At 43.4% G+C, this 26313-nt stretch overlaps 1 protein-coding gene across 3 annotated transcripts in view; it reads left to right on the top strand.

The window, feature by feature from the left end:
• Positions 1 to 26095, top strand: part of LOC120065006 (mitogen-activated protein kinase 14A-like) — a 39785-nt gene extending 13690 nt beyond the window's left edge. Inside the window, exons 2-12 of one of the 3 annotated variants that reach the window (XM_039015640.1) lie at positions 4471 to 4600; positions 8374 to 8432; positions 13410 to 13521; positions 13638 to 13667; positions 14104 to 14151; positions 18611 to 18725; positions 22722 to 22793; positions 23656 to 23735; positions 24729 to 24807; positions 24926 to 25099; positions 25250 to 26095. In XM_039015640.1, coding sequence (XP_038871568.1) covers positions 4471 to 4600; positions 8374 to 8432; positions 13410 to 13521; positions 13638 to 13667; positions 14104 to 14151; positions 18611 to 18725; positions 22722 to 22793; positions 23656 to 23735; positions 24729 to 24807; positions 24926 to 25099; positions 25250 to 25317 — 967 coding nt within the window. In that variant the 3' untranslated portion in view covers positions 25318 to 26095. Of the gene's footprint in view, positions 1 to 4470; positions 4601 to 8069; positions 8162 to 8373; positions 8433 to 13409; positions 13522 to 13637; positions 13668 to 14103; positions 14152 to 18610; positions 18726 to 22721; positions 22794 to 23655; positions 23736 to 24728; positions 24808 to 24925; positions 25100 to 25249 lie in introns of those variants that run through there. The other 2 variants (XM_039015643.1, XM_039015642.1) reach the window with 2 other exon arrangements.
• Positions 26096 to 26313: the final 218 nt, after the last annotated feature.

Here is a 26313-nt window from a genome sequence, read left to right as displayed (position 1 = left end):
GACCTCCCTGTACTTTGCTCTGTTCATCTTTCCCTCGATCCTGACTAGTCTCCCAGCCCCTGCTGCTGAAAAACATCCCCACAGTGTGATACTGCCACCACCATGCTTCACCGTAGGGATGGTGCCAGGTTTCCTCCAGACAGGATGCTTCCCATTCAGGCCAAAGAGTTCAATCTTGGTTTCATCAGACCAGAGAGTCTCTTGTTTCTCATGGTCTGAGAGTCTTTAGGTGCCTTTTGGCAAACTGCAAGCAGTCTTTTACTGAGGGGCTTCCGTCTGGCCACTCTACAATAAAGGCCTGATTGGTGGAGTTCTGCAGAGATGGTTGTTTTCTGGAATGTTCCCCCATCTCCACAGAGGAACACTGGAACGCTATCAGAGAGACCACCGGGTTCTTGGTCAGCTCCCTGACCCCATAATGTCAAAGTGAAATTATGTTTTTCAACATTTTTACAAGTTTCCCATAAGGATCTATACGCTCTGCCCATTCACAAAAGGTGAACATTTTGAAAGGGTGACTACTTATAAGCAGTGTAATTCCATACATATACAGTTGACAATAATGTTTTTTTAAATTAATTTTTGCGTTCCAACCGGAGCATTCCTTCATGTCTGTAGAAGTTATGGAACGCAAGGCGATATCATGAGGAAAGCACGTGACCAGGAACTGGCAATCTGCCAGACCACTGACTCATTCCCCTCCCATCCGGCCCCACAACACAGCATAAGCTTCATTCCACGTTCTACAGACTGTTGACATCTAGTGGAAGGCGTAGGAAGTGCAAACAGATCCATATCTTACAGGGAATTGAATCGGCGATGAGTTGAACATTGACCAGTCTCAGAATTCTCACTTCCTGTTTGGATTTTGTCTCCGGTTTTTGCCTGCCATATGAGTTCTGTTATACTCACAGACATCATTTAAACAGTTTTAGAAACTACAGAGAGTTTTATATCCAATAGTAATAATAATATGCATATATTAGCATCTGGGACAGAGTAGGAGGCAGTTCACTATGGGCACGCAATTCATCCAAAAGTGAAAATGCTGCCCCCTATCATAAAGAAGTTTTTTACATGATTTTTAAATGACTACCTCATCTATGTACCCCACACATACAGATAATTGTAAGGTCCCGCAGTCGAGCAGTGAATTTTAAACACAGACCAGGGAGGTTCTCCTATGGTTCACAAAAAGGGCACATATTGGTTTATGGGTAAAAAAAAAAGCAGACATTGACTATCCCTTTGAGCATTTTTTTATTTCTCCTTTATTTAACCAGGTGGGCCAGTTGAGAACAAGTTCTCATTTACAACTGCGACCTGGCCAAGATTAAAGAAAAACAGTGCGACAAAAACAACACAGAGTTACACATGGGATAAACAAACATACAGTCAATAATACGATAGAAAAATCTATATACAGTGTGTGCAAATGTAGTAAGATTCGGGAGGTAAGGCAATAAATTGGCCATAGTGGCGAAATAATTACAATTTAGCAATAAACACTGGAGTGATAGATGTGCAGAAGATGAATGTGCAAGTAGAGATACTGGGGTGCAAAGGAACAAAAAAAACAATATGAGACGATGCAGTTGGGTGGGCTATTTACAGATGGGCTGTGTACAGGTGCAGTGATCGGTAAGCTGCTCTGACAGCTGATGCTTAACGTTAGTGAGGGACATATAAGTCTCCAGCTTCAGTGATTTTTGCAATTCGTTCCAGTCATTGGCAGCAGAGAACTGGAAGGAAAGGCGGCCAAAGGGGGTGTTGGCTTTGGGCATGACCAGTGAAATATAGCTGATGGAGCGTGTGCTACAGGTGGGTGTTGCTATGGTGACCAGTGAGCTGAGATAAGGCAGGGCTCTACCTAGTAAAGACTTATAGATGACCTGAAGCCAATGGGTTTGGCGACAAATATATAGCGAGGGCCAGCCAACGAGAGCATACAGGTCGCAGTGGTGGGTGGTATATGGGGCTTTGGTGACAAAACAAATGGCACTGTGATAGACTGCATCCAGTTTGCTGAGTAGAGTGTTGGAGGCTATTTTGTAAATGACATCGCCGAAGTCGAGGATCGGTAGGATAGTCAGTTTTACGAGGGTATGTTTGGCAGCATGAGTGAAGGATGCTTTGTTGCAAAATAGGAAGCCGATTCTAGATTTAATTTTGGATTGGAGATGCTTAATGTAAGTCTGGAAGGAGAGTTTACAGTCTAACCAGACACCTAGGTATTTGTAGTTGTCCACATATTCTAAGTCCAGAACCGTCCAGAGTAGTGATGCTAGTCGGGCGGGCGGGGGCGGGCAGCGATCGTTTGAAGAACATTCATTTAGTATTTTACTAGCATTTAAGAGCAGTTGGAGACCATGGAAGAAGTGACCGCATGGTGATGTCATTTATTTTACACTTTGGATGGTGTACCAATACACCCAGTCATTACAAAGATACAGGCACCCTTCCTAACTCAGTTGCCAGAGAGGAAGGACACCACTGAAGGATTTCACCATGAGGCCAATGGTGTCTTTAAAACAGTTACAGAGTTTAATGGCTGTGATAGGTGATAACCTGAGGATGGATCAACAACTTTGTAGTTACTCCACAATACTAACCTAAATGAGTGAAAAGAAGGAAGCATGTACAGAATAAGAATGTTCCAAAACATGCATCCTGTTTGCAATAAGGCACTAAAGTAGTACTGCAAAAAATGTGGAGTATAACAAAACAAAAAAATCCCCAAATACAAAGCAATTTGTTTGGGGCGAATTCAACACATCACTGAGTACCACTCTATATATTTTTAAGAATGGTGGTGGCTGCATCATGTTATGGGTTTGTCATAGACAGCCATTTTCAAGTCTCTCAATAGATTTTCAACTAAATTTAAGTCCAGACTGTAACTAGACCACTCAGGAACATTCAATGTCATCTTGGTAAGCAACTCCAGTATATATTTGGCGTAGTGTTGTAGGTTAAAGTCCTATTGAAAGGTGAATTTGTCTCCCAGTGTCTTTTGAAAAGGATTAGACAACCAGGTTTTCCTATAGGATGTTGCCTTTGCTTAGCTCCACTCCTTTTCTATTTATCCTAAAAAAATCCTTAAATCAAATGTATTTATAAAACCCTTCTTACATCAGCTGATATCTCAAAGTGCTGTACAGAAACCCAGCCTAAAACCCCAAACAGCAAGCAATGCAGGTGTAGAAGCACGGTGGCTAGGAAAAACTCCCTAGGAAGAAACCTAGAGAGGAACCAGGCTATGAGGGGTGGCCAGTCCTCTTCTGGCTGGAGATTATAACAGAACACGGCCAAGATGTTCAAATGTTCATAGATGACCAGCAGGGTCAAATAATAATAATCACAGTGGTTGTCGAGGGTGCAACAGGTCAGCACCTCCTTAACATGGGTTTGTCATAAAATGCAAACAATAATGCAAAATATATCCTTATTTCAAAGCTGAGTGTCAGCAAAAACCATAGTCATTGCCAAAACTTCACTTCGTCTCCCTTGCATCAGTCACGTCTCTCTGTACGTGTGTGTGAATGACATCATTAGGGCTGAGACAGCGTGCACTTTAAAAAAAGAGAGAGCTTCTTCTATGCAAATGCTGTTGGTCAGTACAATAAAATAAGTCTCAAATGGAAAGGAAACAGATTTGTTTTTCATCTGTAGCCCCATGAAATCAGCCTAAACAAGCTCCATACACCTCTATGCATGCACACACTCCTATTGAATAGGCATTCACGTCACCAATACAGACTTACCATTTTAAGTAAATTATAACCGTTATGTTTTTATGTAGATTGGTTAGAACAAAGTCAAATTGGTTGTATAATTGATTCATTCATGCACACAAGGGTGTCTCAGAAAAATTGACATCAAACATTTCAAATGTAGTGATATATCGATCTCAAAGGATCTGTCTGGATCAAGTGCCATTTTGACTGTGACTTTGGCTAATACGCCGTCTTTTTTTTTGCTGTGGTAACGTTTAGGTGTCGCGATGGTACCGAGTATCGCGATACTAAGCCTGGTATCGGTATCGAAGTCGAATGATGCGCTGCGTCATTCGTGGGGGACGACGTGTACTGTCGCCTTGCTTTACATTTGCCCTAACTGTGCTGTGTTACATGCGGCAGGAAGGGAGGGCTACTGCATTGATACGGAGCACTGCAAAATGCCCGAGGCTACAACAATCATGATGTTTAATAAAACACCTTTGTGTACAGCGCCTCTCCAGGTCCCAAGGACCACTTCACACAATATTACATTTTAATAATTGTTTATTTAAATTTCTGGTTGAAAGTAGCATACAATCGAAATAAGAGGAATGTAGTTTTGAATTATTGCTGTAACGTCTTTACTGTGATAACAGGAATGTCATGTTATATCAGTAATATTATATAAGTGTATCTCTTGGGGTGTGTGTGTGTGTGTGTGTGTGTGTGTGTGCTCTTTGACACTGCGCAGCTCGTCATACGACGTGAGGTCGGGGCTGAAGATCGCGGTGAAGAAGCTGTCGAGGCCGTTCCAGTCCATCATGCACGCTAAGAGGACTTACAGAGAACTACGACTCCTCAAACACATGAAACACGAGAACGTGAGTTAACCCCGTCCACACACACACACACACACATCTCCCGGAGCATGCGAGTTAACCTTTCCTTGACCTTTTACTGATCTACCAGTCCAACTTTGCAAAAGTTACCGGTATTTTTCACAAGTCCCAGTTTGAGCCTAGAGGATTCCCTCCCTGCTTATTCAAGTTCCAATAATCCTCCAACCGGGATTTCTGAAAAATATGCTGTGTGTGTACGCGCTCATGCATGTGTCTGTCGCCGCCATCTGCCTCCACTCTGGGGAAAGCTGACCTGACCTCAGAGTGAGAGTTACTGACTGCGGGTACTGTATCTGTGCGTTATGAAAGGCTATTGATTGCTATCTCTTAATCTAAAGAGCAGATGGAGTAGCCGTGTCTGTTTTTGTGTGTGCGCATGAGAGTGTGTGTGTGTGAAGGGAGTAGAGTGGACGAAGTATGTGTTTTATATGATCCTCCTGCTCCTGTTGTAACCATGCACTGGGAGCTTCTCTCTGAGTGATCAACAGGTCAGTGTCACATAGAACAGGTCAGTGTCACATCCATAGAACGACATTCACTTGAGCCGACAAAGGCCCCTGGCCTTTATTAGGACGAGAAATGTCAAAGTGGCATTGACTAAATACAGTAGAATAGATTACAGTAGATACTTCTGTACTCATCTCATATATATGTACAAATTATTAAAGTGACTCGTGTTCCATTATTTCAAGTTGCCAGTGATTCCATGTCTGTGTATATACGGCAACAGCCTCTAAGGTGCAGGGTTGTGTAGCTGGGTGGTACCCGGCTAGTGATGGCTATTTAACATTATGGCCTTGAGATAGAAGCTGTTTTTCAGTTTCTCGGTCCCAGCTTTGATGCACCTGTACTGACCTCGCCTTCTGGATGATAGCGGGGTGAACAGGCGGTGGCTCGGGTGGTTGATGACCTTGATGATCTTTTCGGCGTTCCTGTGACATCGGGTGCTGGGTGACCTGAAGGGCAGGCAGTGTGTCCCCGGTGATGCGTTGGGCAGACCGCACCACCCTCATGAGAGCCCTGCGGTTGCGGCCGGTGCTGTTGCCGTACTGGCGGTGATACAGCCCGACAGGATGCTCTCAATTGTGCATCTGTAAAAGTTTGAGGGTCATAGGGGCCAAGCTGAATTTCTGCAGCCTCCTGAGCTTGAAGAGGTACTGATGCGCCTTCTTCGCCACATTGTCTGTGTGGGTGGACCATTTCAGATTGTCAGTGATGTGTACGCCGAGGAACTTGAAGCTTTCCACCTTCTCTACTGTGGTCCCGTCGATGTGGACAGGAGCGTTCTCCCTCTGCTGTTTCCTGAAGTCCATGTTCAGCTCCTTAGTTTTGTTGACATTGAGAAGTTATTTTCCTGACCCCACTCTGCCAGGGCCCTCACTTCCTCCCTGTAGGCTGTCTCGTCATTGTTGGTAATCAGGCCTACTACTGTTGTGTCGTCTGCAAACGTGATGATTGAGTTGGAGGCATGTGTGGCCACGCAGTCATGGGTGAACAGGGAGTACAGAAGGGGGATGAGCACACACCCTTGTGGGGCCCCTGTGTTAAGGATCAGCAAAGTGAAGGGGTTGTTTCCTACCTTCACCATTTGGGGGAGGCCCGTCAGGAAGTCCAGGACCCAGTTGCACAGGGCGGAGTTCAGACCCAGGGCCCTGAGCTTAATGATGAGCTTGGAGAGTACAGTACTATGGTGTTGAATGCTGAGCTATAGTCAATAACAGCATTCTGACGTAGGTATTCCTCTTGTCCAGATGGTATAGGGCAGTGTGCAGTGCGAAAAAAGCAGAAAGCAAATTGAAGTGGGTGTCGGGTAAGATCTTTAACTAGCCTCTCAAAGCACTTCATGATGACAGAAGTGAGTGCTACGGGGCGGTCGTCATTTAGTTCAGTTGGCCACCCACCAGAGTACCTTGACTTAAGTGGAAATGTTAGACTATTCTAGTCGTTCTAATTCTATGGTCACATCCCCTCTCTAACGTTGAGTCACCTATAGGAGAGCTAAGTTGTAGGAAGTGAAGAAGCCCCTCACCGCTTATTCAAACATCAGTCCTGCTCACTGATTTCACTCTCACGGTGGTATGGTGCTGAAAACCCAACACTTCACCCTTACAACCACTGGTTACATCCGATATTATGCCTGTTATGCTTGTGGGGCGAAGGGAAGTTAACTCTGCATAAACCAGTGGTGTAAACAACACTGCAGCAAATTTCTTCCTTCAGGGGTGTGGGGTTTCACTGAATGATTCAGTGGTGGTGAGGCTGAACACACTAGGTCAACTGCTGTGTGTCGTGGTCAAGTTGAAGATGATAGGAGGTTTGACCCAGAGTCTAACTTAAGAGGTACCATGCTGCTGCACCGAAAGCAAATACCACCAAGCTGTGGTTGTGTGTGGCAAATGGCAATAAATGAATCTTAATCTGACAACGTCGACAGTGGTGATTGTGGACAAGGTCTTTTCAAAATCGAAATGTTATCTCTCTGTGACTTTAGGTAACTCTCAACTGCAGGCAACAGCAGGATACACCTGCCACAGAGAGTGTGTGGGTTTGAGTTGTTAAAACTTCTCTTTTGAGTTCAGGTAACAGTTAGCGCTTAGCAGCAGGTAAGGGAACAGTAGAGGAGATACATGTGTCAGTTTGATCACAGCTCTTGAGTCTTGACCCACTTCTTCTCTGTTCTTCTCTGAGTGAATTTCCCCGCTGTTGCCTGGTTACACTGCAGGCTGTGGTTTTTGGAAAGCCTGAGTCAGCCAATCACTTTCTGTTTTGGCTAGAGTCCACCAATCGCAGAGGGCTCTGCCCTGCGTGGACGGTGTCGAGTCGTGTTGTTACGACACCCACCCACATCAGTCAGTTTCTCTAGAGGGGGGCACACTGGGTCTGGCACCGATGTCCGCTTCCTCCCTCTGTCCGCTCTCCTCAACTCCTCTCTAGCCACCCACACAGTGCCTGCATGCTAGCTCTTCTTTCTCTATGCCTCTTTCCAGCTCGTTCACTCTCCCTCTCGGTCACGCTGGCTCTCGTTCTCTCTCCCTATCGTTCACTCTCCCTCTCTCTCTCTCTCCTTTTCCCTCTCATTCCCTTGTTCTCTCTTCCTCTTGTTCTCTCCCTCTGGCTCTCTCTTTCTGTCTATTGTATTCTGCATGATTTCCTGTAAAGTTCAGTCATCACTTTCTCCTGTGTTAACAGCAACACAAGACACACACACACACACACACACACACACACACACACACACACACACACACAAACTATGAGTGCATTAGCCTGTGTCACAGAGCCCTGACTGTCACTGTGTACTGTCTGTCCTGTGTTGAGAGCAGAACAGTGGTTCAGGCTCTGTTCCAAAGCTTTAGAACGACCTGCCATGACTGCATCCAAAAGTCCATCAACTTTGTTTGATGAAACGTGATGTTGTTGGTTGTCAAAGCGACCTTTTATCTGACGGCTGTTAAACACAGGTGAAAGACCATGTTAAGGACAACGGGCGGCAGCACAGTCTCACACTACGAAGGCTCTACTTTTCTTTGCACAAAGACAAATGTATAAACCATTCTCCTCTGTGTGTGCGCTTTGCACATTTGCCTCAATCACCCTGAGGGATTTTAGCAGTTGGAAGAAGACCACATGTTGTGGTGTTTATTGTTTTGTCTGTAGTGTGAGCTTTTTCTGTAGCATGAGTTATGTTTGCAACGTGAGTTGTGTCTGTTGTATTTAGAATGTTGTCTAACCTTTGACCTCCTCTTTTCTGTCAGGTGATCGGCCTGTTGGATGTGTTTACGCCCGCTACCAGCCTAGAGGAGTTCAACGATGTGTGAGTAACATCTTTCTTGTTCTCTCTCTTGCTCGCCATTTTCTAACCCCCCTCGCTCTGGCATTTCAAATAGCTGTTGTATAGGAGTTCAAGTTGCCTAGCAGAACACATACAAATGTATATGTTATAGGGATGGGGGGGGGGGGACGATACGGTAGGCTTGGGCGGTTCCAGATTGTTGTACTGTCCATCTCTCATACCGGGATTTGTGGTATTACCAGCATAGCACACAAGTGGGCACTAAAAACACAATAAAAGCCCATTGGGCCTCCGTTATCAGAATGCTAACAAAATTGGCACAAACTAATAACGAAATCACATAGACGCTGTTAGCTAAAAACTAACAAACTAATTGCGAAGACGGACAAATCCAGCTCCATAAAGTCATACAAGCATAGCTACAAGCGAAAGTGAACGAGATAAATTGTGCAAATGAACAAAGTTGTGATGCATGCTTTTTCGGAAGGAAGTGCAGCATGTGTACATGGAGAAGAACTGAGGGGGGGAAAAACGCTAGTAGGAAACGCAGGGGGAAAAATGACTCATCCAGAGCTCTTTGTCTTCTGGCAGGAAGCCGTTATCAGATATCTGATGGCAAACATTTAGTTGTGAATTGCGTACAAGTATAACTTTATCACCTCATGTGCGCCACACAGAGAGACTCTCCAATAGAAATAGAACGCTATGGATTTAGCAGCTCGCTTTCTCCCGTTGTGCTATTTTACAAACAAACACAGTGACTGGCTCAACTGTTTTGGGGATCTACCGTAAGCTTAATAATTTAAAATAATGTGACCGGTGAAATGAAGAACGCAGTCTGCTTTATCTCCTTAAGGTATTGCACGTTGACTGCAAGGTAATAACTTAAGTAGCTACAAATATTCAAATGTATTGAAAAGCTTTGGACTGTATTGAAAAACCATCCCGTGGCTATTTCCAAATACCCCGGTATACGGTTTATACAGTATACCACCCAAGCTAACAGTAGAGTATTGCGATGTTATTTTTGACGATTTTATGTCGATACTGTGGGCTCCATTTTAACAAACTTAACGCAATGGTACATCTAAGCGCTGGTGGTAGTGCCATAGGTTCGGGGGTGTGTCAAATATTTTTGCTATTTTCACAACCGGAATTATGGGCACAGATGCTGGCGGTGGCGTGAAAGAGCTGCGTTTTGATGAATAAACAAGTTGTGGATGTGTCGAGGCTTGACCCCTTCACTGGCCAATCAGAACGTGCTCCATGGCTAAATATATGTGGTTGCTTCAAGTTGTGTATTTACAGTATTTTAAGAATTGCGTTGTCATCAACTCCAATTAGAATGTTAGTCCATTGTAGCCTAATTTGTTAAATAACCTACAGAAACAAAATAACAAAATGTATGTAAGCCTATCCCATCTTTGCTAAATCCACATTGTAAGATGTCTAATTGCATGACTTCAATATGGAAATATATTGTTAAACATAGCATTCGCTGTGATCTAGAGGCTAGGCCTACTGTACAGTGCATTCGGAAAGTATTCAGACCCCTTGACTTTTTCCACATTTTGTTACAGCCTTATTCTAAAATGGATTACATAAACAATCGTCAGCAATCTACACACAATACCCCATAATGACAAAGCAAAAACAGTTTTTGGGAAATTTTGCAAGTTATTTAAAATAAAAAGCTGAAATAGCACATTTACATAAGTATTTAGACCCTTTACTCAGTATTTTGTTGGAGCACCTTTGGCAGCAATTACAGCTTAGTCTTCTTGGGTATGACTCTACAAGCTTGGCACACCTGTATTTAGGGAGTTTCTCCCATTCTTCTCTGCAGATTTTCTCAAGCTCTGTCAGGTTGGATGTGGAGTGTCACTGTACAGCTATTTTCAGGTCTCTCCAGAGATGTTTGATTGGATTCAATTCTGGGCACTGGCTGGGCCACTCAAGGACATTCAGAGACTTGTCCCGAAGCCACTCCTGTGTTGTCTTGGCTGTGTGCTTAGGGTTGTTGTCCTGTTGGAAGGTAAACCTTCGCCCCGGTCTGAGGTCCTGAGCGCTATGGAGCAGGTTTTCGTCAAGGATCTCTTTGCACTTTGCTCCATTCATCTTTCCCTCAATCCTGACTAGTCTCTCAGTCCCTGCCGCTGAAAAACATCCCCACAGCATGATGCTTCACCGTAGGGATGGTGCCAGGTTTCCTCCAGGCGTGACGCTTGGCATTCAGGCCAAGTTTCATCAGACCAGACAATCTTGTTTCTCATGGTCTGAGAGTCTTTAGGTGCCTTTTGGAAAAGTCCAAGCTGGCTGTCATGTGCCTTTTACTGAGGAGTGGCTTCCGTCTGGCAACTCTACCATAAAGGCCTGATTTGTGGAGTGCTGCAGAGATGGTTGTCCTTCTGGAAGAACATTCTATCTCCACAGAGGAACACTCTAGCTCTATCAGAGAGACCATCGGGTTCTTGGTCAGCTCCCTGACACCAAGGCCCTTCTCCCCCGATTGCTCAGCCCTAGGAAGAGTCATGGTGGTTCCAAACGTCTTCTGTTTAAGAATGATGGAGGCAACGGTGTTCTTGGGAACCGTTCGATGCTGTTTTGGTGTCCTTCCCCAGATCTATGCCTCGACACAATCATGTCCGTAGAGCTCCGAGAAAATTCCTTCGACCTCATGGCTTGGTTTTTGCTCTGACATGCACTGTCAACTGTGGGACCTTATATAGAGAGGTGTGTGCCTTTCCAAATCATGTCCAATCAATTGAATTTACCACAGGTGCACTCCAATCAAGTTGTAGAAACATCTCAAGGAGGATCAACTGGAACAGGATCTACCTTAGCTCAAGTTTCCTAGCCAAGGGTCTGAATACTAATGTAAATAAGGTATCTGTTTTTAATTTTGACTACATTTGCGAAAAAGTCTAAAACCCCGTTTTCGCTTTGTCATTATGGGCTGTTGTGTGTAGATTGAGGAGGAAAAATATCAACGTAATCCATTTTAGAATAAGGCTGCAACGTAACAACATGTGGAATAAGTAAAAGGGTCTGAATACTTTCCGAATTCACTTGAAATTGCGTTATGTCTTTAATGTCTGAGCCATGGATATGCCAAACGTTGTGAATAAGCCAGATTAAATGCACTATTGATGAGGCTTAAAATGAGAGTTAATCATTCGAATCAAATTCGAATCAAAATAAAACAACTTGTTTTAAATTGTCTATGTTTAAATACAGTTACAGGCACCATAATTGCTCCCCGTGGGCGTATACTATTAAGACTATTGAGGCTTTTACGCACATCAAAAATAAAGAATAATGGGAGCTGGCTAAAATAATGATAAAAAGGGGACGTCCACTCACTGTTTTGCTGCTCCCAAACTTGATCTTTCACTAAAGCTTTGGTGATTAATAGTTATTTCAAAGCACTCTCACGAGCCAAACCCTTTATTGAAAGTCTGCTATTTGGCATGACAAAAAAAAAAACAGCCTTCATTGAGTGGAGGCTACGATTTCTTGTTTTTCGTTTCATTTTATAAAATAAAAACAATCTGTTTTTAAAATGACAACAATATTTCTAAATAGGATGGAGTCAGAAGCATGATATCTTAAATAACATCTCTTGTTCCATGGCACTGTGTGCACACAGTCCTAAATGTCTTTACGTACAACATTTGCACGTCTATACAAATGACAGGAGAGTAGTAATTAGTGTCATTCCGAGGCACATTCTCAAAAAACAATTGGCTATCGATATGGCATTATAAGAGGACTGAATAGGTTGGAGGAGCGCATCTGAAAATGGGGATGGATTGCCTACTTGAACAAGCGAAATAAAGTATGCAGGTATGTGAATTGTGAATCATGAAACCTCAAATATTTCAGGGCACACTCAGTAGGCCATTTTTAAAACATGTTTACTCATAGGCTACTTGGCTAATGCATGGCCAGGATAAAATGACGCACATATGCAAAGCTGCTAAACCTGCCTTGATTAGAGGGGGGGGGGGTAGGATATGCTTGGTTTTAATAAAATTAAACAAAATGGGGCGGGGGAACCAATCGTTTTTAAATACGAGATTCCATGGGCACTGTATGTCACGGCTGGATAGGTTGCACTTCCGCTCTTAAAATCCATGCCATTACCAAATACGTTACCTGCTTTTGATGGATCTTAACTTCCATTTAGCGCTGTATGAAATTGCCACTTTTTTTTTTTATAAGGACACACATGTCTGTGGCTTCCAAGTATTAATGTGTGTAGAACACAGAGGTACTAACCTTAATTTCTCATTGGGCTAGGATAGGAGCACTCACTCACTCACTCACTCACTCACTCACTCACTCACTCACTCACTCACTCACTCACTCACTCACTCTCACACTCACTACCATTGAAAAGTTTCGGGTCACTTAAAAATGCCCTTGTTTATAAAAGAAAGCTATTTTTTCCCATTAACATAACACAATTGATTAAAAAAAATACAGTGTAGACATTGTTAATGTTGTAAATGACTATTGTAGCTGGAAACGTCAGATTTTTAATGGAATATCTACAGAGGCCCAATATCAGCAACCGTCACTCCTGTGTTCCAATGGCACGTTGTGTTAGCTAATCCAAGTTTATCATTTTAAAAGGCAGCTGAAAACTGTTATTCTGATTTAAAGAAGCAATAAAACTTGCCTTCTTTAGACTAGTTGAGTACCCCAGGCTCAAAATGGCCAGAAACAAAGAATCTTCCTCTGAAACTCGTGAATGTGAGATGTGAGATATATATATAACTATCCCTGGTTCACCCTACATGAGCTGTAAAGCACTTAGCGGTGTTTACTGCTTGTAATTTGTAGTACTGGTAGAGACATCTCTCTCTACACCAATTGTGTTTCCCCTCTGATTTTTTTCAGCAGCGGTTGTGGGTGGCCAATGCACTGTTTTAAAGCACATTTCCTGCAATCATACAAATTTTGCCATTACTTTTTTGGGGTTGTGATTGGCAGGTACCTGGTGACCCACCTGATGGGGGCGGACCTCAACAATATCGTCAAGTGTCAGAAACTGACGGACGACCACGTTCAGTTCCTCATATACCAGATCCTCCGGGGTCTCAAGGTAGGCGTGTGTTTGTGTGTGTGTGTGTGTGTGTGTGTGTGTGTGTTTTCATAGGTGCAGGTATAGGTTTTCATAGGTATGCAGTTGTAAATAGTTGTCTGTTTTTGTTTTTGCAGTATATCCATTCAGCAGACATCATCCACAGAGTAAGTTACATCAAACTTACAGTACCAGTCAAACGTTTGGACACACCTACTCATTCAAGTTTTTAAAAATTGTATTTACTATTTTCTACATTGTAGAATAAGAGTGTGCAAAGATGTCATCAGGGCAAAGGGTGGCTACTTTGAAGAATCTCAAATCTAAAATACATTTTGATTTGTTTAACACTTTGTTGGTTACTCCATGATTCCATATGTGTTATTTCATAGTTTCGATGTCTTCACTATTATTCTACGTTGTAGAAAAACAAAGAAAAACCCTTGAATGAGTAGGTGTGTCCAAACTTTTGACTGGTACTGTACGTCGATCTTTACGTCAAGATGCTTGCAGTTGTCGGAGGGTGAAAACAGGAATACCTGACAGTGTTAGTGTATACTCAGTACCTGCCTTTATTCTAACCTCTCTCCTTCCCCTCCACAGGATCTGAAGCCCAGTAACTTGGCAGTGAATGAGGACTGTGAGCTCAAGGTGAGGAAAGTTTTTCGACCCATTATACCAGTCTGCCTAACTAAAAGGGATGGTTCAACTACCCTGAACTGCTTCTCCTCTCCAGCTTGGAAGAGATTTTATTTTATACAGTATTTTCAACACGACAGTCACCAACATGAAACGTACAGTATAACTCGATCAATTACAGTTGTTAGATATTTCGTTCAGACTGGTGGAAATGCACGCCTGAAGTGGTGGGCTGCTCATCAAGTTGCTACTTGCAGAATGCTACAGTCTGCCCACTGTATTGAGCTATTTTCTGCATATGCGATGTTCTATCGAAGGCCAAACCCACCATTTGTGTGCATGGCCAAAGGGCTTTACTTTCACGTCATCTAAGCAGAGCACCGCTTGGAGTTTGCTAAACGGCATTGGCACTTGGATTGGAACCAGTGCTATGGTCATATGACATGAAAATATACGTATTTGGCCACGTACACCGGTGGTGGGTTTGGCCTTCGAAAGAACATTGCATATGCAGAAAATACTCGTCCGTACTGTAAAATATGGTGGTGGATCTTTGCTGTTATGGGGATATTTTGTGTCCACTGGTCCCGGGGCCCTTGTTAAGGACAATGGCATCATGAACTTTACCAAGTACCAGTGTACATTTTAGCTAAAAACCTGGTTACCTTTGCCAGGAGAATTAAACTTGGGCGCAATGACTCAACACACCTCCAGGCTGTGTAAGAGCTTTTTGAACAAGAAAGAGAGTGATGGAGTGCTGCATCAGATGACCTGGCCTCCACAATCCCCCAACCTCAACCCAGTTGAGATGGTTTGGGATGAGTCGGACTGCAGAGTGAAGGAAAAGCAGCCAACAAGTGCTCAGCATATGTGGGAACTCCTTCAAGACTGTTGTAAAAGCATTCAAGGTGAAGCTGGTTGAGAGAATGCCAAGAGTGTGCTGTCATCAAGGCAAAGGGTGGCTACTTTGAAGAATCTCAAATATATAAATATATTTTGATTTGTTTAACACTTTTTTGTGTTTCATAGTTTTGATGTCTTCACTATTATTCTACAATGTAGAAAATAGTAAAAAATGAGTAGGTGTGTCCAAACTTTTGACTGGTTATTTTTATATATATAAAGTTGAAGTCGGAAGTTTACGTATACTTAGGTTGGAGTCATAAAAACTTGTTTTTCAACCACTCCACAAATTTCTTGTTAACAAACTATAGTTTTGGCAAATCGGTTAGGACATCTACTTTGTGCATGACACAAGTAATTTTTCCGGCAATTGTTTACAGACAGATTATTTCACTTATAATTCACTATCACAATTCCAGTGGGTCAGAAGTTTACTTACACTAAGCTGCCTTTAAACAGCTTGGAAAATTCCAGAAAAGGATGTCATGGCTTTAGAAGCTTCTGTTAGTCTAATTGACATAATTTGAGTCAATTGGAGGTGTACCTGTGGATGTATTTCAAGACCTACCTTCAAACTCAGTGCCTCTTTGCTTGACATCATGGGAAAATCAAAAGAAATCAGCCAAAACCTCAGAAAATAAATTGTTGACCTCCACAAGTCTGGTTCATCCTTGGGCGCAATATCCAAACGCCTGAAGGTACCACGTTCATCTGTATAAACAATAGTACGCAAGTATAAACAACATGGGACCACGCAGCCGTCATACCGCTCAGGAAGGAGACGCGTTCTGTCTCCTAGAGAGGAATGTACTTTGGTGTGAAAAGTGCAAATCAATCCCAGAACAACAGCAAAGGACCTTGTGAAGATGCTGGAGGAAACGGGTACAAAAGTATCTATATCCACAGTAAAAACGAGTCCTATATCGACATAACCTGAAAGGCCGCTCAGCAAGGAAGAAGCCACTGTTCCAAAACTGCCATAAAAAAGCCAGACTACGGTTTGCAACTGCACATGGGGACAAAGATCATACTTTTGGAGAACTGTTTGGCCATAATGACCATCGTTATGTTTGGAGGAAAAAGGGGGAGGCTTGCAAGCCGAAGAACACATCCCAACCGTGAAGCACGGGGGTTTCAGCATCATGTTGTGGGGTGCTTTGCTGCAGGAGGGACTGGTGCACTTCACAAAATAGATGGCATCATGAGGGAGGAAAATTATGTGGATATATTGAAGCAACATCTCAAGACATCAGTCAGGAAGTTAAAGCTTGGTCGCAAATGGGTCTTCCAAATGGACAATGACCCCAAGCATACTTCCAAAGTTGTGGCAAAATGGCTTAAGGACAACAAAGTCAAGGTATTGGGGTGGCCATCACAAAGCCCTGACCTCAATCCTATAGAAAATCTGTGTGCAGAACTGAAAAAGTGTGTGTGAGCAAGGAGGCCTACAAATCTGACTCAGTTACACCAGCTCTGTCAGGAAGAATGTCCAAAACAGATTCAACCACAAAGACCAGGGAGGTTTTCCAATGCCTTTCAAATAAGATAACCTATTGGTTGATGGATAAAAATAAATGCAAACATTGAATACCCTTTTGAGCATGGTGAAGTCATTAATTTCACTTTGTGTGGTGTATCAATACACCCAGCCACTACAAAGTACAGTAGTCCTTCCTAACTCAGTTGCCAGAGAGGAAGGAAACAGCTCAGGGATTTCACCATGAGGCCAATGGTGACTTTAAAACAGTTAGAGTTTAATGGCTGTGATAGAAGAAAACTGAGGATGGATCAACAACATAGTTATTACTCCACAATATTAACCTAATTGGCAGAGTGAAAATAAAAAAGCCTGTACAGAATACAAATATTAAACGACGTGCATCCTGTTTGCAACAAGGCACTAAAGTAATACCAAAAAATATGTTAAAGAAATGTAACATTTTGTCCTGAATGCAAAGTATTATGTTTGGGGCAAATCCAATTCAACAAATTACTGAGTAACACTCTACGTATTTTCAAGTGTGGTGGTGGCTGCATCATGTTATGCTTGTAATCATTAAGGACAGGGGAGTTTTTCAGGATAGGAAAGAAACATAATGGACATGCACATGCAAAATCCTAGAGGAAACCTGGTTGTCTGCATTCGACCAGACACTGGGAGATGAATTCACCTTTCAGCAGGACAATAACCTAAACCCCAAGGCCAAATATACGCTGGAGTTTCTTACCAATAAGACATTGAATATTCCTGAGTGGCTGTTACAGTTTTGACTTAAATCAACTTGAAAATCTATGTCAAGACCTGAAAATGGTTGTCTAGCAATGATCAACAACCAATTTGACAGAGCTTGAAGCAAATGTTGTATAATCCAGGTGTGGAAAGCTCTTAGAGACTTACCCAGAAAGAATCCCAGCTGTAATCTCTACCAAAGGTGCTTCTACAAAGTATTGACTCAGGGGTGTGAATACAAAACAAACAACAACAAAAAATACATGTTTTCACTTTGTCATTATGGGGTATTGTGTGAAAATTCAGTCTCTAACACAACAAAATGTGGAATAAGCCAAGTGGTATGAACACTTTTTTTCTAAAGGCACTGTAAATACCAGGGGTGGGAAGATGTCACTATTATTCGAGTCACAAGCAAGGTCCGAGTCTCATGTTGAGTCCCAAGTAGAACGTCTCGAGTCAAGGCCAAGCCGTGGATTCTAAGAGCAAGTTGAGTCATACGTTTTTTTTTCAAGTCAAGTAAAAAAGTTATCGATACATGCAATGTGTTGTTCAACAATAAATATTTTTCTATTTATTGAGATTACCAGACAGCCCTTTTCATTATTTTGTCTACAACATATTTTGATTGTGCTAATTAATGTTTACAACAAATTCCAAATGCAAGCTCCATAAGTCAATGGTAAATGTCAAGCAATTTCATACCAAAAGACCAGTAGGCCTATGCTAGTAATTGTTGCTTGATGCCCCATTGCTGGTGAGCTTGCAACTTAAACAGTTCATATTTTTGATCACCAACATTTTTTGGAGCTGCATATTTAATTTTGGCAGTCCTCTCTCCCTACAATTTTACATTTGCACTGCAACCGATCCTATAGCTGTACAGCAAATCAGTCCGAGGTGGCACAACAGGTCCCAGAGTGGTGGGGCAAATTGTTTTCCTTTGGGCCCACAGTTTTTCCTAATCTGGTAACCTAACCATGTATATATCCGGACCCTATAGGGTATAACTGTCACACCCTGATCTGTTTCACCTGTCTTTGTGATTGTCTCCACCCCACTCCAGGTGTCGCCCATCTTCCCCATTATCCCCTGTATATTTATACCTATGTTCTCTGTTTGTCTGTTGCCAATTCAAGTCGAGTCCCGAGTCTTTAGGCTCCAAGTTCAAGTCATTTTATTTTCTATCAAGTTAAGTCTTGAAGTTATGAAATGTGTAACTCAAGTCCAGGTCATGTGACTTGAGTCCACACCTTTTGATACATACAACCATCTCTCGTGCACACACATGCATACACACACACTCACTTTTGCCCTCTCTCTCTTTCTACCCGTCAGATCCTGGACTTTGGTTTGGCAAGACATACTGATGATGAGATGACGGGTTACGTAGCAACCAGGTGGTACCGCGCCCCAGAGATCATGCTTAACTGGATGCACTACAACATGACAGGTAATAATATACTATAATAGAGTGCGTTCAGAATGTATTCAGACCCCTTAATTTTTTCCACATTTTGTTACGTTACAGCCTTATTCTAAAATGAATAAAACAAAAAAGGTTCCTCATCAATCTACACACAATACCCTGTGAAAACCGTTAAAAAAAAAATGTACATAAGTATTCTGACCCTTTCCTATGAGGCTCAGGTGCATCCTGTTTCCATTGATCATCCTTGAGAGGTTTCTACAACTTGATTGTCAATTGATTGGACAGGATTTGGAAAAGCACACACCTGTCTATATAAGGTTCTGCAGTTGGCAGTGCATGGCAGAGCAAAAACCAATCCATGAGGTCGAAGGAATTATCCGTAGAGCTCCGAGACAGGATTGTGTCGAGGCACATGTGGTGAAGGTAGGAAACAACATCTCCACTTCGCTGACCCTCAACACTGGGGCCCACAAGGGTGTGTGCTCAGCCCCCTCCTGTACTCCCTGTTCACCCACGACTGCGTGGCCATGCACACCTCCAACTCAATCATTACTGCACTGTCGGAACTAGAAGCACAAGCATTTCGCTACACTCGCATTAACATCTGCTAACCATGTGTATGTGGCCGATAACATTTTATTTGATTTGGGAAGGGTACCAAAAAGTTTCTGCAGCATTGAAGGTCCCCAAGAACACCGTGACCTCCATCATTCTAAAGTTTGGAACCACCAAGACTCTTTCTAGAGCTGGCCACCCGGCCAAACTGAGCAATTGGGGGAGAAGGGCCAAGGTCAGGGAGGTGACCAAGAACCCCATAGTCACTCTGATAGAGCTCCAGAGTTCCCCTGTGGAGATGGTTGTCCTTATGGAAGTTTTTATTTTATTTCACCTTTATTTAACCAGGTAGGCCAGTTGAGAACACGTTCTCATTTACAACTGCGACCTGGCCAAGATAAAGCAAAGCAGTGCGACACAAACAACAGGGAATAAACAAATGTACAGTCAATAACACAATAGAAAAAGTCTATATACAGTGTGTGCAAATGGCGTAAGGCAACAAATAGACCATAGTAGCGAAGTAATTACAATTTAGCAAATTATCACTGTAGTGATAATGTGCAGATGATGATGTGCAAGTAGAAATACTGGTGTGCAAAAGAGAAAAAAAAGAACAATAACTATATGGGGATGAGGTAGTTGGATGGGCTATTTACAGATGGGCTGTGTACAGCAGCAGCGATCGGTTATCTGCTCAGATAGCTGATGCTTAAAGTTAGTGGGGGAGATATAAGTCTCCAATTTCAGTGATTTTTGCAATTTGTTCCAGTAATTGGCAGCAGAGAACTGGAAGGAAAGGCGGCCAAAGGAGGTGTTGGCTTTGGGGATGACCAGTGAAATATACCTGCTGGAGCGCGTGCTACGGGTGGGTGTTGTTATGGTGACCAGTGAGCTGAGATGAGGCGGAGCTTTACCTAGCAAAGACTTATAGATGACCTGGAGCCAGGGGGTCTGGCGACTAATATGTAGCGGGCGCCAGCCGACGAGAGCATACAGGTCGCAGTGGTGGGTGGTATATGGGGCTTTGGTGAGAAAACGGATGGCACTGTGATCGATTGCATCCAATTTGCTGAGTAGAGTGTTGGAGGCTATTTTGTAAATGACATCGCCGAAGTCGAGGATCAGTAGGGTAGTCAGTTTTACTAGGGTATGTTTGGCAGCATGAGTGAAGGAGGCTTTGTTGCAAAATAGGAAGCCGATTCTAGATTTAATTTTGGATTGGAGATGTTTAATATGAGTCTGGAAGGAGAGTTTACAGTCTAGCCAGACACCTGGGTATTTGTAGTTGTCCACATATTCTAAGTCAGAACCGTCCAGAGTAGTGATGCTAGTCGGGTGGACGGGTGCGGGCAGCGATCGGTTGAAAAGCATGCATTTAGTTTTACTAACGTTTAAGAGCAGTTGGAGGCCACGGAAGGAGTGTTGTATGGCATTGAAGCTCGTTTGGAGGTTTGTTAACACAGTGTCCAAAGAAGGGCCAGATGTATACAGAATGGTGTCGTCTGCGTAGAGGTGGATCAAGGAATCACCCGCATCAAGAGGGACATTGTTTATATATATAGAGAAAAGAGTTGGCCCAAGAATTGAACCCTGTGGTACCCCCCATAGAGACTGCCAGAGGTACGGACAACAGGCTCTCCGATTTGACCAACTGTACTCTGTCTGAGAAGTAGTTGGTGAACCAGGCGAGGCAGTTATTTGAGAAACCAAGGCTGTTGAGTCTGCCAATAAGAATACGGTGATTGACAAAGTCGAAAGCCTTGGCCAGGCCGATGAAGACGGCCGCACAGTACTGTCTTTTATCAATGGCGGTTATGATATCGTTTAGTACCTTGAGCGTGGCTGAGGTGCATCCGTGACCAGCTAGGAAACCAGATTGCACAGCGGAGAAGGTACGGTGGGATACGAAATGGTTGGTGATCTGTTTGTTAACTTGGCTTTCGAAGACTAGTTAGAAAGGCAGGGCAGGATGGATATAGGTCTAACAGTTTGGGTCTGGAGTGTCACCCCCTTTGAAGCGGGGGATGACCGCGGCAGCTTTCCAATCTTTTGGGATCTCGGACGACACGAAACAGCGGTTGGACAGACTGGTAATAGGGGTTGCAACAATGGCGGCGGATAATTTTAGAAAGAGAGGGTCCAGATTGTCTAGCCCAGCTGATTTGTACGGGTCCAGGTTTTGCAACTCTTTCAGAACATCTGCTATCTGGATTTGGGTGAAGGAGAAGCTGGGGAGGCTTGGGCAAGTAGCTGCGGGGGGTACGGAGCTGTTTGTTGGGATAGCCAGGAGGAAAGCATGGCCAGCCGTAGAGAAATGCTTATTGAAATTCTCGATTATCGGTGGTGACAGTGTTTCCTAGCCTCAGTGCAGTGGGCAGCTGGGAGGAGGTGCTCTTATTCTCCATGGACTTTAGTGTCCCAAAACATTTTGGTGTAAGAGCTACAGGATGCAAATTTCTGTTTGAAAAAGCTAGTTGAAGTTTCTCCCATCTCTGCAGCACTCCACTAATCAGGCCTTTATGGTAGAGTGGCCAGACGGAAGCCACTCCTCAGTAAAAGGCACATGACAGCCCGCTTGGAGTTTTCCAAAAGGCACCTAAAGGACTCTCAGACCATGAGATACAAGATTCTCTGGTCTGATGAAACCAAGATTGAACTCTTTGGCCCTAATGCCAAGCGTCATGTCTAGAGGAAACCTAGCACCATCCCTACGGTGAAGCATGGTGGTGGCAGCATCATGCTTTGGGGATGTTTTTCAATGGTAGGGACTAGGAGACTAGTCAGGATCAGGGGAAAGATGAACAGAGCAAAGTACAGAGAGATCCTTGATTAAAACCTGCTCCAGAGTGCTCTGGATCTCCGACTGGGGCGAAGGATCACCTTCCACAAGGACAACAACCCTAAACACACAGCCAAGACAATGAAGAAGTGGGTTTTGAGACGATCTACAGAGAAGAATGGGAGAAACTCCTCAAATACAGGTGTGCCAAGCTTGTAGCGTCATACCCAAGAAGACTCGAGGCTGTAATCGCTGCCAAAGGTGCTTCAACTAAGTACTGAGTAGTGTCTGAAAACTTATGTAAATGTGATATTTCAGGTTTTTTTTAAAATATAAATTTGCCAACATTTCGAAAAAACTGTTATTGCTTTGTCATTATGGGGTATTGTGTGTAGATTGATGAGAAAAAACTGTTTTAATCCATTTTAGAATAAGGCTGTAATGTAACAAAATGTTGAAAAAGTGAAGGGGTCTGAATACTTTCCGAATCCACTGTATATTACACTATCTCTGCAATATGACAGGTGTGACCTATAAGTAATATACTGTATATTCCATAGGCCAGGTTTTATTGTATTTTTTTACACCCCCAAAAAATAATTTTGCAGTTAATGGTTATACCAAATGATTTTACGGATATGTGTTTCTAGCTGAACACTAACAGTGTTGTTTTGTTGTAGTTGACATCTGGTCGGTGGGCTGCATAATGGCGGAGCTCCTAACCGGAAGGACGTTATTTCCCGGCACCGACCGTATCCTTTCACTGTTGTCATGGTGACATAGAAAAGTGTAGCACTTGTTGTCATGGCCCAATTCCATATTGACCCCTGTCCCCTACACCCAGTTGAAGTGTGCACTTAGCTAAATAACTAACTGCATGCATGGGCAAACCAGGTAGTATATGTCTGAGGTTCTCATAGAAGTATCCCTCCTCCTACTTCTCCCTCCTATTTTTCCCTACCCTACCCTCCCATCCCTTCATTCTCACCCTCCTTCCATCCCATCCCTCAGTTTTCCCTTGATGTTGGTATGGTATAGACATTGGTCAGTTGAAGCTTATAATGATCCTCATGGGAACCCCGGAACCTGAGCTCTTGATGAAAAATCTCCTGAGTCTGTGAGTGTTCCGTCGTGTTCCACCATGTTCTGTTCCACTCCGCCCTCGCCCGTTTCTATAACAACCTCCTTATTGAGCTGCTACTACTACTATACTCTCTTCCTGTCGTGCCATTATATAGCCACTGTAAATCAACCCCACTTCCTGTGTACTTACAGCTACATGGGCTGCTGTTTCAGAAGCCAAGAGAACCTTGACCTAGTTGTCATTGAGTAGAGCTGCCCCCTTGAGCCCTCTCGTCTTGAGTTGCTCTGTTCTTCTGACACTCGTTCCTCTGCTGGCTTTGTTCTAAAAGCATGTTGTTGTGTCTCTATTCAATAATACCTCATACAGCATGTCAACTTTTACCCTTCCCTCTCATCCCCTTATCTTCTCCTTTTCCCCCCCTTCTCCCCCACGAAACAAAATTATTCAGTATTTAGTTTAGGGACACTTTGACATCCCTGTGACCCTCTCACCTGTGTGACAGTATGACCCTTGACCCTGGGCTGCTGTAGATATTAACCAGCTGCAGCAGATCATGAGGCTGACAGGAACGCCCCCGGACTCTGTCATTAGCCGGATGCCCAGCCACGAGGTGAGACACTATGAGATGTCCTTCCCAGGGTCCCAAATTGTTTTTCCAGGAAAACAAAAATGTTGACATTTATGGTAGTTGACTTATATTTTAGATACTATTTATACAGAAAATGCATATAAAACCGTATGAACTGTATTTATGATTGTATGACAATATTTTAGGTTAAATTCTATTACACAATTTCTGATATCACGTCTTCCTTTATTTTCCTGCATAAGTAAAATCAGGATTATGCCTCTACTGCCATCCTTTCCGATTAGACTGGTTTGGATTTCTCCCTGACCAATATGGCTACCCCATCCTGGAATTTTGAAGGTTTATGACATAGCCCCTCTAGTAATTTAAATGGATCTCTATGATGCCCCCAGTCTTTTGTTAGGCCCCACAGAGCTCTTCCAACCCTCCCCTACTCTCTGCACCCGACTGCTTTTTGTCTGACATGCATCTCTGACGTAATCTCACCACTTTCCAGAGTGCTTTGCAATCCCTAATTCCTGACTACTTTTTCTGGCCTTGCCCCTCTGTGATCTGGAGTGTCCTGATGGTATATGATGTGTTTGGTCGTTGTGTACAGCGGTTCTCTTCCAAACTACAGCTCCAGACTGCAGTATTCTTTATAACCCTTTAGATGTGCTCTATGGGGCCATTTATCAAGCGTCTCAGAGTAGGCGTTCTGATCTACGATCAGGTTCCCCCTGACCATGTAATCCTATTCAATGTGATGTAAAAGGCTAAACTGATCTTAAATCAGCACGCCTACACTGAGATGCTTGATACACAGGGCACGTAACTGAGTCTCCTATTGGCATCAATGCGGGATTTACACATTCTGGTCTCAAGTTAGGATTCGAGCCCTAAGTGTACAGAAGTCATCTGTCTTCACTGCCGACGTGTGGTGTCGGTTGATTTCAGAAGCAGTTCAAGTGTTGAAGTCACCTGTGTTTTCCCCATCCAGTATGTGTTGAACTGTTCTGTGTATCTCTCTAACAGGCCAGAAACTACATTAACTCCCTTCCCCAGATGCCCAAGAGGAACTTTGCTGATGTGTTCGTTGGCGCTAACCCACTAGGTAATAATGGGGTAGTCTGTCTAGTGTCTCACCAACACACACATTCACACTGTCTAAACAGACACTCCGTTTACATTCTCTCTCTCTCTCTCTCTTTCTCTCTCTCTCCCCCTTCCAGCGGTGGATCTGTTAGAGAAGATGTTGGTTCTGGACACTGATAAGCGGATCACAGCGTCAGAGACCCTGGCCCACCCCTACTTCTCCCAGTACCACGACCCAGACGATGAACCAGAGTCTGAGCCATACGACCAGAGCTTTGAGAGCCGTGAGCTGGAGATAGAGGAGTGGAAAAGTATGTGAAGAGGGGGGGGGGGGGGGGGGGGGATGGCTCCGTGTGTGGAGGGAAGATGATAAAACCATTTAGGTGTAACATAACATGGTACTCGCACTAAACTAGGTAGACGTCTACTCCGGCCACTTCTGATCTCTCTCTTTCTCTCAGGGTTGACCTATGAGGAGGTTTGCAGCTTCGAGCCCCTGCCATTCGACGGAGATGAGATGGAGTCCTGAGGGAACTAGGGTGACGTCATTGATAATCTCGCCTCCTTCTCTTATGGAATTGTGTTGAGGAGGAAGTGGCATGTAGACATTGAACTCGGGCCAGTGATGCGTTTCCTCCCCTAATGGTTTAGGTTAGGATCTGGGAGTAGGTTGAGCTTATCTTAGAGGCAACTTCCTGCCAGAGCACACAACCTTGTGTGAGGACTATCAACTCCCCGGACTATTTAACAAACAAACAAACGGGAAACCACGACATTCAAGTGTCTGCCGTCGTTCATTTCTGGGGACACTCTCGGGTTAGAGGTCAAGGGTTAAAGGTGACCGACCCCACCCTCCAGGTTGCTGTATTATGTTATATTGTCTGTGTTTTGGTCTCTGGGCCGAACTGGGGAAATTACTTTGTAATATTGTATCTACTGTTTGTGTGTTTTAGAATATCTGTTAAGTTAGCATCAGATTTTCACATTGTTTGCAAAAAAGTATCTTATTTAATAAATTCCTGGAAAAGGTGCTCAGTTCAATATGGCAAAAACAATCAACCACATTATTTAATTTAACAAACCACTGGTACCTTCAAACATCTATTTATGATTTTAGGTTGGTAGTGTATAGCCAGATGTTATTTTACCTCCTTTTGGATCGAATTCAGTAGGAAACCCAACAGTGTAAATCACCTCTGCCCTTCTATGACAAACGTTCTGTCTCCACAGTCAATCTGTACGCTGTTGTTATGCCTGCCAGTGTTTTACATATGTAAATAAGGCTGCACTCTTGTAAATAAATGATACTATGCACACAGTAATACTGCCTAGAAGCCGCTATTATAATAGAGCACATAGCCCCACCCACCCTTTTCTCACTGATTAGAACACTGCCCCTAGTGACAGGAACCGTTTAGGAATGACTGGCAGGTTCCATGCCCAATCAGGTGGATTCTTCTCAGAATGGTGTGTCCCTTATGAGAATGACGATACAACCTTTTGATGTCCACCTTTTCTCTCTAAT

The sequence above is a fragment of the Salvelinus namaycush genome, chromosome 20 (genome assembly GCF_016432855.1).
Source record: "Salvelinus namaycush isolate Seneca chromosome 20, SaNama_1.0, whole genome shotgun sequence".
Taxonomy (NCBI): domain Eukaryota; kingdom Metazoa; phylum Chordata; class Actinopteri; order Salmoniformes; family Salmonidae; genus Salvelinus; species Salvelinus namaycush.
Note: the sequence above shows the minus strand (reverse complement) of the source record. Positions and strands in the feature narration are given on the sequence as shown.